The following is a 15,427-nucleotide window of genomic DNA, read 5'->3' on the forward strand; positions in this document are numbered from 1 at the left end:
GAAGTGATAAGCAGGAGACTGAATGATTTTATATAAGCAGACTTAAAATGCGACATATGGTCTGCCTTTACATTTTCTCTGTACATTGCATTTTTTCTGAGATTGTATAATTCATATTTTAAACATGAAATAGATTAAAGGTCTATAGAGGGATCAGTACTAGTACTTAGCCTCAAGAACACTAGCAAAAAGTAACCCTTCCTGAAAAGAGAACTGGAGACGTATTTGAAACAAAAGTAAACCAGGATAGACAGAAACGCAAAGACTTAGGTTCTAGTTAAAGAACACCAATCACCAACTAGGATTTAGGGATAAAACAGCAAGAACATAATCTCTTCTATCCACAGAAATTTTGCAAGGATAAGATGATTACACTTAGGCACTCTTGCATATCATTTTGAAAACCTGGTATGTTGTAAATATATAAGATGGTCTTATTATTCCCTCTTTCACATAAATGACTCATAAAGGAAGGAAGGGAGGGAGAGGAGAGGAGAGGAGAGGAGAGGAGAGGAGAGGAGAGGAGAGGAGAGGAGACAGGGAGGAAAAACTGAAAAGTAACCAACTAAGCATTTGTAGATAAGTAACATTCAATTTTAACAGAGCTCTCTCCCACATATTCATTTCAGAATTCTCAGTAATTCCCCTGAGTTGGGTTTGTATGGGACGAATATAATGAACCATGGGCAAAACTATGTATTTGTAATAAATGAAGCAGAATAGACTGGGCTTGATAATCTTCTGGGCTTTGTCATAGGCGCGTCCCCAGTTTCCATTGGCCACTGGGTAATGGAATCCTGGCTGGGTCCCCAGGGGGCCAAGCTTCTCATTCACATGAAATAGTTATACTCCTACCACTGAGGCCTGCGGGGTGGAGAAAGTGAAATGTTGAGGCCCTTGGGAAATTTTAAGCCCTCATACAAATATAATCTTCAGAAGTCTATAAAATTTCAAATAGTAAAGAAGGGGGATAATATAAAGGTAGGAATCATTCCCTGTGCAGATCAAAGATTTACTTCCTCTTCTCAGTTTGGATGTAGCACTTGGAGTGCTGAGAGAAGGTAGAGGAAGAGGCTCTTTCCACAAGGAGAGGAACTGTCAAGCTTTAACTTGCTTAGATCTGGAATTGTTAACCTAACAGGGAAAAGCAAATTTCAAGCTCCATTTACTTTCAGCAAATCGGGACTTGTCTCAATCTGAGTGCAGTCAGACTTGTTCTTGGGGCGCTATGTTTATCCTATGGCTGCTTCTACCAAAATAACTTGGTTGACAGAATTTGGCTTCAAACCCCACTAAAATGTCAGTAGCATCATACCCCTAGGAAGAGAAGGTGGGGAAATCAAGCTCAAGATTACATAGAGGATGGTATGTGTTTTTTTTTTTTTAAATACACTTCCCTGCTTGTGTCCCTAAATTAGCATATTTCAAGACTACCAGTTAGTCAGAAATGATGAACGTTTGTGATCTCAGATAAACTATTTCAAGGTCTAAATGCCATGAGACCAAATTTGATTACATAAACTTACATGTATCGAAAAGGCTACCATTTTGATATGTGTCTGTGGTGCATACAATTTGGAAGTAGAGCACTCTGTGCCTGGCTCCCCACACTCTGGGACTTTGGTCATTGTTAGCTTGTCATAGAGCAGGCCTAGTTATAACCTAGGGGAGAATGGCCCTGCAGTTAGAAACACATCCTCACAAGATAATTAGAGAATTGTGATAATATTTGTGTATCTGGGATAAACCTACGAGCAATGTCCCAATTTTTTCCTAATTAATTTATTTATTTAGGGTCTTCATTTATGTTGACACAAAAGGTCATCTAACTGAAAACCACTGTTCACTATGGTGGTCTGTCCCTTGTTCTTCCAGAAAAAGCACACATTTTCATTTGTAGGTCACTCTCTTCTCCTTGGAGAAGAAAATAAGACGATGACTAAGAAGAATGCATCCCACCAGTTACACTAGGCACTGAGCCAGAATTACAGCTAACACTGCAGGGGTGAGAGGCAATAGATTTTAATTGGTGCCTAGGGGTAAAGGTCAATTCTCTTGGAACAATGGGCATCTATGGTCATAATTGACTGAGTCCTCTGTGGGAGTTTGTAAATGTCATTAATGTACTTTCAAATGAAAGCACAAAGGCTTAGGGCCCAAGGAACAAAGTCAGCATTAAGCAATGGAGAAAATACAGAAATCTGTTAAATAATGCACTACTAAGCTATAAGGGGAACACACAAAAACACAACACATGACATACATTCAAAAAAAAATAGACAGCGTCCCATATCAGGTAAATATCTTCCTAAGATCCTCCATCACTTTCCCCAGCACAAGTTTGGCTATTTTCTTTTAGTCTCTCTCCATTTAAAACACTATAATTATTTGAGTCAAGATGGAGAGGTTTGGTTCCTAAGAAAAGCTACATCCATCCCAGTGAAATTTGGGTTTGCTCGTGGGGAAATTATCTGCATTTGTGAAATTGCAGCTATTATCTCCTTCAACAGAATCTGGACTCTTTTTAGAAAATACTGGAGAAAAAGATCAAGGACAAGTCAAAATATGTCACACCTGCCAACCCTCCTAGTCCCCACACACATGCTAGGCTGCTTCCCTTAGTGCTACAAATCCCTCCACTGTCTTTTCCTCACTTTCGCCAATATTTTCCTATGCCTGAGGCCTCCTCAGCCTTTCATAGGCTTACAGGGACTATATTTTCTAAACTAATAATTAGGATAGTGACTAGGGCTATAGTTCAGTGGTAGAGTGCATGCACAAGGCTCTGGGTTCAGTTCTCAGCACTGCAAGGAAAAAAACAACATGATCTATCAGAGGAGTGTTTTATAAGCTTTGGGATGCAAAAGATCAAGATGCACAATATATAAATAGTAAAAATTATTAAGATTTTAGAAAATGTAAAGCATAGTCTCTATGCCAATGTAACCCCCCTGCTCATTTCTGCCTATAACCCTTCAGTCTGTGAACTGTATGCTGACAGGGCCCTTTGTTATGTATATGAGTATCTCTACTGCCTAGCAGCTAATAAACCTTGGTCCATTGGATTACATTGTCCTATTGTGAATACCATGACCCTATGTCACACCAGTCTACTTCACTGGTCAACCAAAGCCTTTTCATGTTGCTCTCCTGACCATTCCAGATACCATTAAAGGCTCCAGGAATTTGGAGAGAAAAGTCTCTAAGAGTCATGTGCATCATGCAATTCATCACCCTGTTATTTAATTGCATCCCTGTGATGGCAAATACCATAGTGCAAAGTTCAAGCATATTTTAGATTTATATCCATTTCTATCATGCTTGCAAAGAAACATGCTAGATTCAGGCATTCAATTACACACACGTCGATTGATTTCTCCTTAATATGACACCACCAAATTTCTCCAATAATTATGACTCACCAATTATTGAAGATAAATGCTGACTATGCCACATCTATGATAAGGTGCATTTTAGTTCTATTAATTCAATATTAATAATGTCACCATTGCCCATTTAGTAATTTTATACGTGAGACAGGGAAAGAACACTTAGAAGAATTGAAAATAAATTTCATTATTACATTGAAATTATAATTCAAATGGGTCTTGGAGACATTTGGGAGTCTAAATAGTCATTATAATCAGATAGTAATGAAAAATAATGTGTTTTAAGAGTCAAAAGATACACATTCATCTGTAACTGCAAATCACTCCAAGCTATATGCACTGTGCTCTGTGAACATAGTTCTTCATAGCACATATACAGAAAGACGGTTTTCATCTCCTTTTTCCCTTGTTCTTTGACAAATATTTGCCTTTCTGTGAAAGCTTCCTAGAGTCCCCAAAGATAAAGTAATATGTACATAGCTATTATGATACATAGTTCTGTACTGTAATTGACTGTTTATACATTCATCTCCTCTACCAGGCTGCATAGTTCTTGAGAGCAAGAACAATCTCTAATATTTTTATTCTACATCCTAGTTGTTTAAAAAAAAAAAAACATCTGGCACTAAATAGGCATTTTATAACTTTTGGTTGAGTTGACCAATGACAGCATAAAGCATGGCCACATAATTTGAAAGGGACAATAATGATAATAAGGACACTAACATTTCCTAAATGCTTACCATGTGGAGGCACTGTTCTTTGCATGTTTTGATTCTACTTCTCATAGCTACCTTTGATGCCGACACCATCATTATATTTTACTTTAGAGAGAAAGAATTACATCGTGGTCTCACAACAAACCAGCCAACAAATAGAAACTGGTCTACAGGCACACAACTTGGATGTGGCTTAGCTGGAATTTAGAGCCAGGCACCCTGGCTGCAGGATTCATTATGCCACAATAAAAGTCTCCCCTGAGCAAAACTTACAATGACACCCTTCAAATAACAAAGGGTAACTCCACAGTGATAGGAAATAGGTGTTTGATGGTATGTCAGACAGGTGCAGAAAACAGGCGTGCACAAAGCTAAGAGGCCGTTCCACCCATGAGTGGCTGTACATCTAAGAGGTGGCATGCAAGGGGCACTTGTTCATTAAAAGCAGGCAGCAGTGATGGTATTTGAATATGCGACTGGGGAGCTGGTGTGTCTAGATCTGCGCCTACCACGCCTCCACACTTCAGTCATAATTGTGTTTTTCTTCCTGGCAAAACGAATTTTGGCCACAGCCATCAACATCTTTTACCCATTTGAAACCACTCAGGAAGAACAGAGAGATAAAGGTAAACTGTACGCTCTCTGAAAGTCTTAATAAGTTCCAGGTAAATTAGCCCTCCTCTCTCTGAGAGATCACAAGAGATTCTTAAACTTCTACTGCCAGACATATTTATGATTTTATTATTTCGTTTTCTTCTACCCACTTTCTTTTTTGTGTGCTTTGTATGAGCTTTCTCTCATCACTACACTGTGTTATTTTAAACCTTCTGCAGTAATCTCTGCCATCTTCTCTCTTTGGCCTCACATCTGTGGCTTCCATCCTATGTCTCTTCTTCTCTTATCATGAAGGATGTTCTCTTTCCCCTATTCTTTATTTTTTTGATTAGCCCTCGTTGTCTTTCCTTACTCCAGGCATGCTCATTTCCTGATGGCAGATGCTGTCAATCATGGCAACACTTATCAGTCTAGTCCCCAAACACAGCCCCACGTAGTCCAAAAAGAACTAACTCTCTCCCAACCCTTGTAGTGAATATACCACACAGTGGGCCTCTCTACCTCTGTCTAAACTCACAAGGCTACTGTGAGCAACTGTTTTTTGTTCTGTAAAGCTTATTTAAAGTGACTGACTTGAATGGTTGTGAAATGAGATGCATATTAGAGGTAAATGAGGGAAGTGAGGTCCTACAGGAACAAAGGGAGGAAACCTCAAAAGAAGATTTATTAAGGGAAAGGCAGGGTCAACAGAAGGGGTGTTTGAATGGAAAGGATTTCAGCCCTGAGGCTGGTCATGTTCTCTTAATTTCCCCAGGGAAGAAAAAGTGGTTTTTATTAGAGGTTCATCCACAGCGACTTTGTTTTCCTGACAGCACCAAGAGGCAGCTTGGGGCAGATCTGATATATTGTAGTGAAACATCTCACCCTAGTAAATATGGCAAACTTCCTGTAGCAGCCAGCATTCATCTCCATCCATCACCAGAGCAGCATGGGCTATCCACTAGAAACAAATGTTCTAGATACAGTACGTCAAACACTGGATGATGGAAACTTGTGAGAAACCACGGGGAGTATGCTGGAAGCAAACGGACCAGAATGTTGAAAAGACCCCTGACCATTTTCCACAGCAGAGCGTAACTCCGAACCAACCTGAAACAATGCATTTAAGCTTCATAAAGGGTAAAGGGTGGGCATCTAACACTGAGCCAGCCAGACTTGAGAGGTCGTGGACTCTAGAAAGAACAGCTGATGAGGCAAAAATAAACACATAAGTAAGCAGACAAGTAAATAAAAAAAAGTCTGCTTCTCAAAAGTTTAGCCATTAGTCTATTACATATATTTGAAGAATGGTTGGCTTCTGAGAAGTATCCTCTTCATATTTGAGAATTTCTGATCATTGACCACAGGGGCTACCCACCTTTTGAGAACCAGTCAACCACATAATACATAACTTTCATCAATATTCACAATATTTGCAGACTAATTTAGGCAATATTATCTTAATTAACTTGTTTAGAGTAAATAGAAAACAAAATTTTGTGTGTGTGTGTATGTGTATGTGTGTTTTGGTAACAGGGACTGAACTCAGGGGCACTCAACCAGTGAGCCACATCCCCAGGCCAATTCTGTATTTTATTTAGAGACAGAGTCTCACTGAGTTGCTTAGTACCTCGCCATTGCTGAAGCTTGTTTTGAACTCATGATCCTCTTGCCTCAGCCTCCCAGCCACTGGGATTACAGGCTGTATTTATTTATTTATCTTTGTAATAAAGACTACTCGAACTTAGTAAAGATTTCTCTGTGGACTTGTCAATCACCTTTCTATTTTCCTAGCTAGCTACATGCATCTTTTTCTTTAAAACATAAATTTGGCTACAAAAATTCTTTATTAAAACCTCAATAATCTGTAAACTCCATCCTCATGAAGTTATAACTCAGGATTTTAAAATCACTCATTTATGATTAATATTTAATAAATTAGATTGCATGTGATAGACATAATATCCATGAGGGATAATATGTGCTATGTTGATGAGGCAAGGAATCTGTTTCCACCAAAAATTACTAAGTACTGTTTAATGTTGCATGATGTAAAACAATAAAATACTAGTTAATGTTATCAATTCTGAGAAGTCAGGAAAATTAGGTGATTTGAGGGATTAATAGAGATGGAGGGGAAAAAATAAGTTTTTAGAAGCCATGTACTGACCACAAGTTATTGCCTAAATTGGATAACATTTCAATATTTTTAAAAAGTATTTGACAACATAAGTTTTAAAGACACACAGTTAATATCCAATGAAAGAAGTAATTTTTATGTAATTAACATGTGCTAAAATTGATATGACTATGGTTTTATTAGCATTTCTTTATGAATTTTATAGGTGTTTGACTTATATAAAATAGTTTGGGGTAGTTGGCTGTTGGAGGTGAGCGTGGAATACAGTGTCCTAGATCAGTGCCTTTTTGTTTTATTTCCACTGTGTTTTGCCAAGCCCAGGAGTTCCACAAGGTTCCCCAGGGCCACTTTGGCAACAAGGGAGGTGACTAGGGGGCTATTCCTGGTGCTATACTCTTGCTTCAGAGGGCCCTCTGTCCTTATTATTCTGTAGTTTATTTGAAACAGAGGCTGAAATAACTGTAAGAAAATCACCCAGAGAAAAAAAAATAGAAATGCGGCATGCTTTTTTTTTTTTTTTTTTTGATTTTTGATTTATACTGCTCAGGAAAAGAACTGAACAATGTTCAATGGAGCTTAACAGTATAAAACTCAGAAATACCCATCAAAAAAATTTAAAAGAGTTGATCTTTCCCTTTAGCTATGGTTGCCCAGGCTAAGTGGAGAGTAGTAAGCATTTATTCACTAAAAAAGGGCACGTCTGTTGAAGTTTGGAAAATGCCACCACCACTGCGTCTCTGAGTTCACACATGACACTTCTTTATGAATGAAACATACATTCTCTTTAAAAGATTAGAGGCGAATGAATGATCTTGTGTACAAAGGGACAGATAAAAGAGCTAGGGGAGAATGAGCAAGTGTCAAGTGCCCGCCAAGGGAAATGTCATTGCCCCCTTTGATGTATTATACAATACTCTAGTTTCCCTTGGCCTCACCAGACAATGTTGAGTGAGTGCTATGCAAAGCCCTGGCATTTTAAATATTAATCATGCTCTTCTTAGGAAAGATGCAATTACACGTTATGGCCTAGAAATTACTAAAATCTATGGGATTCTTGACTGTCCTTGTTTGTTTACTCAAAATAATTAATTATTTATAATTAATAATTAACTTACAATTAATTATAATTATTGGACTCTGAGAAATTACTGAGTCAAAGCTGGTTTTACAGGACTCGTCCTTCCAAAGTTCCATCCCGAGTGTCCAAAACCCACCCTATATTCAATTCAAATACTCCCCATGTGCTGAAGAACACCAACTCTCTACCAAGGTCCTATGTTCAGCATGACAAAGACTACAAAATTGATCAAGGCACCTAATTCCATGTAGGATCTCATGTTCTAAAGGGGAGGTTAGACATAATCAAAAACAAACATAGCGTATTATGATGTGGTAGAAGTAGTGGCATTTAAGAGTTACTTCTGCGATTTCACGATCTTAGCTTTCCTTTGACCAGTTTGCATGTAACCTCAGGCAAGTCACGAAACTCTCTGGGATTCAGTTTCCATCTCTGTTAAACGAAAGAGTAGAATCTGAAAATCCCCACCTTTTGTAGGGTCTGATCCCACAATTCTTCCTGAGAAAAGTTGTCTGACCCTAGCACATACAACTCTTTCCTGTCCCAGGAAAACAAATGACAAGAGGAATTAAGTGTGCCCAGGGTAAAAAGAGACAGGGAGTCAATAATCAAACACTTATTTAGAAAGTGTCACATACAGTATGGTAATTAAAACCTAAACATCTGGAGAAATTGCAAACAGTGTTTAATGCCGGCAGGTACCAAGAGACCTGCAAGAATGATCAATGTGTTCTGTGGAGCGAGGGTCCTAATTATAGGATGAAAGCCTTAGAAGACTCTCAGTAGGAATGATATTAATTAAGAAGTGATAACAGAATAGGAAAGATAGTAGAATGAAACAGACATTATTACTGTATGTATATATGTGACAGTATGACCAATATGATGCTGCAAATTGTACACTCAGAAAAATGAGAAATTATATGCCATCTATGCATGATATATCAAAGTGCATAAATGCATTCTACTGTCCTGTATAACTAATTAAAACTAATTAAAAAAAATAAATCCCTAAAAAAAACAGAAGAAAAAGAAAGAAGAGGTGATAACACAGAAATGAGAAGGAACAGGGAAGCAAAAGGGGCACAGGAAATGTAAAGAACAAATACTATCTAGGTTTTTTTCTTTGCAGGTAACATAGTGTGAAGAGACTATGAGGATATGACAACTGAATGAATTGTCTGTTCTCAGTTTTGTTTTGTTTTTTTCTCTCTCTCCAAGAATTTCAGGTAGAGTTTTGTATTCTTTAATCCTTAAAGATGCCATACAACACCTTGTGAAGAAACAGCAAGATAAGGTCAGTTGTGGAATATTGGACAGGTATCACTAATAGCCACCAGGGTGAAAAAACAAAGAAAGAAAGAAATTTTCTTTTTAGGCAGAATACAAATAAACTTGAAGAGAATTTAAGAGCGAGACTGAGATTTCAACATTCATTTTTTTTTCCTTTGCTACATTTGTATTAGTTCTCCCATTTCCCTCTGCATCACAGCTGTTCTTCTAAGGTACAGGTTAAATCATCTTTTCTCCTAGCAGACTATATGTATGTAGCCAATAAACCTCTGGTGACACAAACAAGCCTTGGAATTTATCATGAAGTAGAGGTGGAGGAATTATTCTCCTTCCAAGCCATGGTGACAAATAGTTACCCTGCCTGTCTTCTGGCACTAGGACCCACTTGGTCTTATTCTTTGGGGACTACCTCATATATCAGGGGCCAGGGAATGGGTGTTTTCTGCAAGAAAGTATGAGTGAGACAGGATAACACCTAGGAGCAGGCTCTCTGTCTTCTAGTCAAGATTTCCTAGATTGACACTGGATGAGATGATAGTTTCTAATGTAATAGACCTATCCAGGGAAACCTGCTATAATTTACAGCAGAAAAGCGGTCAATGGATGATCATCAATTTAAACAGTAAATTAGGGCTTGTTTTATTCTGGACTCTGATCCCAGTAATGCCCTTAACAAGCTGCCTGCAAAGCCAGGACACGATGCCTGCTGTTTGAGACATGATGATTGAAAAAGAACTGCTCTCGCCTTCACAAACACCTAAAAATAGCAATAAGGACGGGAAGACAAACAGGCTTCTGGGAATGCAGGCAGTTACAGGGATGTTGTCAGTTTTATTCCATTTGCTCCCACCAACGTGAAACACAGAAGAAACTCTCTGGTACAAAAGATGTTAACTTGTTACATAGCACCCTAGAGATTTGAAAGAATTAACGTAGCCCTTTAAGGAGCCTGCCCTTTTCACCAGAGGATAGCAGGAGTCCCAGGAGAATCGAAGTGAACTTCAATGTCTTTGTCCTCCATAATTAAAAGAGAGCCTGATAATTCTTTCTTCTGCCTCCTCCTCCTTTTCTTTAAACATAAACTCATATTGATTGAAGCAAATATATTCATACTTTAAAATGCTGTGCAGGTGCTATCCCTTTGGTTCAAATATGTCCCTTTGAGGGGATGGGGGTACATATTTCTTGGTGATAAATTCACCTCATAAGTAGAAAAACTGTACACAAATATACTGCTATGTCAACTTTATTGATTTTTGCACTATTGTAAAGACCTTCATCGTCCTCCAATATATCTTAAATCTATCAGCATCTCAGAAAGTGACCCTGAAGGCCTCGTTTATCTGTAGAGGAAAAGATCCTTTGGTTTAGGTTCCCTCATAAACACTGTGATTTAAACATCAGGGGCCACCTCTGCTTCTGCACAGCAACAGGCCTAAAGAAAGCTATTCTCTCATAGTCATAGACAGTGACTTCTCTCTGGAACTAGGGTCTGCCAAGTCTTCATTCAGAGCAGTTAAAATACCGTTGGCCAAATATCCTTTTCCAAGTCCTCCAAATGGCTACCCATCATGTATGCAGTCTCATTAGTGTCAATGTTTCTAACTGAGTGGGTTCTATGGCAGGGCTCTTTTCTCTACTCCCTCTCAAGAGTTCCTTCTAGTCTCAGGAGCTACATCTGAGCCTGAGAGTGTCACTCTTCAAATCCAACTCCCGTGCACAACCTTAGTGCAAGTGTAAATGACTCACCCAAAGTCACCTGCTGGTTGGCAACAGATTCAAGGCAGGGAGGTCCAGTTCTGAATCTTAGTTCAGGGACCTTTCAAATCAGAAAGCATCACACTGTATTCACAACTAGGATAGAGGATTTGGGAGGTGGGATGTTGATTTGTTTCTCTATTTATCTTGTGGTGTAAAGCATACTGTGTAGCATACAGTTTGTTGATTGCTAAATTAAATCTACTAAAAATGTGAACTAGAGGAACAATCAATAGAGATTACGAGGATTAATTCAAAGCCAACAAACAACTAAATCTCATTAAAGAAACAAAGGATAAAGTTTTAGTTCCTCAGTTTGAATCTGTATACAGCAGATCAAAATTGATTAGGTTTAATTATTGATGACGGGCCAATAAAGAGGCAGTAAGGACAAGAGAGGAGTGTTTATGATATAGCTCTAATTTTGAGCTTCACATTATTGAGCTGTGTTGTCTGGTACTGTGGTCATCACCCATACACATAACTTAAATATATAAGTTTAATTAAAATTAAATGAAATTAAAAATCCTTTCACTTAGTTTTGCTAGTCATATTTCGAATATTCAACAGCCACAAGTTGCTAATGTCAAGAGTATTGGACAGTTTAGAGGAGCATTTCTATCACTGCAGAAAGTTCTACTGGATACTGCTATTTATAGAGGATAATCACTACTATTGCCTCCAATAATTATATGAAGCAGGAGGAACAAGATGATAAGAAAGGAGAATAAAGTGAAAAGAAAACACTGATTAAGCCTTTACTGTCCCGTGCTAAGCACTTGAAATGTCTAATTTCAGATAATTCTTATAACCTCCCTCGTGGGGTAGGTACTATAATTATCCCCATTTTAAATTTGAGGACGCTGTGCTTGGAAAGATTAAGTAAATCACCATACTTACACATTTAGTAATTGGCTTAGCTGGGGTTTTACTCAAGCCATCTAAATTCACAGTCTATGTTCAACTGTTATGTTGCATTTACTGAAGCACTAGAAATGTTTAGATGTACACCAGAAACACATGATATAGTCACCTGAGCCCCAATCCAGAGCAAAAGGATGGGACCAGGGCTGGCAGATTTGGAACCACTTACTGGAGTCAGAGTTGAGAATGTTGCTTAAGAGCTAGTATCATTTGCCTTCTACAGTCCAGAGGACAAAAGGTAGAAACTCCCTAAGGTCATTATCAGTACCTAATGACAAATTGGAAATGAAACCCTAGAGATCAGAGCTATCATTATCACAGAATATGGTTTAGGACATATTAATGAGGAACACTATTCTATTTCCTGATGGATACTATTAATTCATGTAATCTATGGGATACTTAGACATAATGTCAGAATTCAGAATTTGAAAGCTGGGCATGATGGCATAAGCCTATAGTTCCAGCTAATTAGAAGGCTGGAGCAAGGGGACTACTCGAGCCCACAGGTTCAAGACCAGCCTGAGCAACACAGCAACCTCTCCCACCCCTAATATTCAGAATTTGATGACACCAATTTATAAAGATGTCACTCTTCCTTTGAGATAAATGCCATTTTCACTTAAAATTAGACATTTTCTTTCTGGGAAAATAAAAATTCTGAAGAATAGATGGTCCCTGTTAAGAGGAAAGGTATAATAAAGTGGAAAAATTATGATTCCCAAGGAAGAAATCTGAATTCTAGTCCTGATTGTGCATGCAGCTTTGAAATATGTGCAAACTACTTTCTTTCTCTAAACCTGAGTTTTTTCATCTACAAAATAAGGGCATGGAATGTTACGATCTCCAAGGTTCCTTGCACTTAAGATCCAGATCAGGAAGGACTAATCTCACCATTCTTTCCATGCTATGCTCTTCTGCCAAAGGCAGAGCCCCCTTCCTAATGTTTTTGTGCAACCTGGACAAATTTTAGAAATGAACCCCTGTCTGCTGTAGAATAATGCATTCACTGAAATTCTAGTTAATATATTTACTCTATGTCAAGGGAACCTGGAACATCAGATGAAAATCCATCTTTCCTCTGTCCTGTCTAAGTTTATTCTAATTCTTGTGCCTGAATGGTCAGTGCTTCTACAAGACGCTCAGCGGCATACACTCAGTAAGACTTATTCCATGTAGCTGCCTTTCCAAAATGGAAATGATGCACTTACCCCTTACCCTCCTACATTCACAGTTGCTGATTAGAAAATTACGATGTGTCAGGCACTTCTACACCTTACCACCCATCAACTCATCTTTACATCTCTAATCGCAGTTTAACTGCAAAGGATTTTTAGGTAGCTAGATAGGTCAGCCAATCAAGATAGAAATCACACCATGAATCAGTAGCATACTAGATATGCATTTCTCACCTTACGCTTGTTGGTAGGACACACATAAAGGTAGCTCAAGATTGTCTTCAAACCCACTTTATCATTCAGCTTCTCATAGGTTGTCCCATAATCAGTTGACCTGTAATTCAAAAGAGGCTTTAATGAGGACAGAAGTACACGCCATTTGGCTACTTGTCAGTATAATGCATGTTTTACATAGTAGAATGGCTCTCCCGAGGTTTCTAAATGATTCATGTAGTATATAATGATGCTTAATTATGTACACAGTAGCATCATGTGAGTGGTTAGCATTTGCATTTAAATTGAATTGGTAAAAATTAAAACTCCATCTCTCTGCTGCTCCTTAATGTATGCACTTTGCATAAAGGATGTGATTAATTTAAGAAGATTAAGAGATGAGGGTGTTCCTCGAATTGACCAAAGAAATAAACAGCTTTTAGGCTAGCTATGACATTTCTAAACTTTTGCTTTATCTTTGGTACAGTGGAAAAGCAGGTTCTCCTGATTTATCTACAAACTGTTTTCTTTCATGAGTCATAGGATATACGGTGGGTTAGTCCCTTCAAAGGTCATTCAGTCTTTTTCTATTATTTAAGAGCAAGGAAATGTCTTAATAATAAGTGAAATTTCACAACCTTCCCGATGGCCTTTTCCAGTGTTAAGCAACCCAGAGTGAGCAGGATGTTACCTCTTGGCACTGAAACCATCTTTCTTGTAGATTCTCTAATCTTTATTTAGCCACTGGTCAATAACTTATGACTTCAGATTAAATACATGGGTTTTAATCATTATCTTTATGAAAGTCTAGGTTGTATTTTGAAAATTTAATTCCGGTAGGTCATCCTGAAACCATGTGCAGTGGGGAATGATAATCTCTATTTGAAGACAGTAGTTGTAGAATGTAGGTGACTATTTAACAGTAATAATTGAGGTTGAGGAACAGGACATCTGGGATTTGCATCCAGGAATCCTGGCCCTAAGCCCTAGGTTATTTTCATTTTACCTCAGCATTTTTTTCTTTCTTTCTTTCTTTAAAAAAAAGTAATAAAATTTCCTTTTCATCTCTTTGTTTCACAAAGCCAATTTCCTATGAAATTTATTCAATCATTCACATCTGTGGACCTCCTTAAACATATCAAGACTGTGCTAATTGCCAGGATATAAAAATCAGTCCCCTCAAGTCCCTAACAGGTAATTTCAACAGGCAGAAATATAAAGAAATAGTTATAATGTGCTAGACACAATGACTGAGATATTAATAATAATTAGAAGACAAAGTTGGTTTCATCAAAAAAGAACAAAAATGGGGTCATTTAAATTTGCTTTGGATCCTGATAAAAACTACAAATTCCTACAGGCCATAATGATAAATAGAGAAAGTCTTTTTTTAAAAAAAAAACAATCTCACTTCCATCCACAAAGAGTCTACTCAGAAGAAAACAATGGAGCAAAACAGCTGGATGAAAGCATTATTGGAATTAAGAATCAATTCTGCCTTGAAATTCAAGACATTTCATCCTAAAATTTATACCCAGATGGCACATACCAAAAAGTCTCTACTTTGAAGGATCTGGGTAAAATTCTGTATCATTGAGGAATGGAGTGATATGTAAAACTTCTTCCAAGAACTATGAACCTTGACAATGGACAGGAGTTTAAAAACAGGAAGTAGGGTGAGCATCTTCAACTAGAAGTCACCTGGTACAAGGAGGATACGTAACTGGCTTCTTCAGGACTAGTCCCCACATTATGACAGTCACATGAACATGGCTTGATGGCCAAGAACATTTGAACAGCATCCCAGAGATCTTTCACAGATCTTATTTGTGAACCACATGGAGATTTCTGAAAATTCTTCTCCCACCCATCTTTCCCTTCTCAAATTCACAGCAAATGTGAGGAGATTTCCTGCAAATTTCTAAAAAATATCTAAGATTTCTTTTCTCATTCAGTCCACTCTTTGTGTTGTTCCCCCCCCCCCCTCAGGCTCACCTTTCTGGCCAACATTTTCTGTCTACTAAGATTTGCTTGTATCCTGAATGTGGCTGGCTTTTTCTAGCTTTTTTTATTGTGTAGTTTTTCCTATTCAATTTCTGAATAATATTTAAAAGTTCAAGAACAAACAAGCAGATGCAATA

At 37.9% G+C, this 15,427-nt stretch overlaps 1 protein-coding gene across 5 annotated transcripts in view; it reads right to left on the reverse strand.

The window, feature by feature from the left end:
• SORCS1 (sortilin related VPS10 domain containing receptor 1) overlaps positions 1-15,427 on the reverse strand; it is a gene marked incomplete at its 3' end in the record, with an annotated part of 491,305 nt that overhangs the window by 198,056 nt on the left and 277,822 nt on the right. For all 5 annotated transcript variants that reach the window (XM_081268499.1, XM_081268498.1, XM_081268500.1 and 2 more), the window contains exon 3: positions 13,308-13,407. In XM_081268499.1, coding sequence (XP_081124625.1) covers positions 13,308-13,407 — 100 coding nt within the window. The remainder of the gene's footprint in view (positions 1-13,307; positions 13,408-15,427) is intronic.

Source organism: Spermophilus citellus, assembly GCF_964194105.1.
Source record: "Spermophilus citellus genome assembly, chromosome: 15".
In the NCBI taxonomy this organism is placed as follows: Eukaryota; Metazoa; Chordata; class Mammalia; order Rodentia; family Sciuridae; genus Spermophilus; species Spermophilus citellus.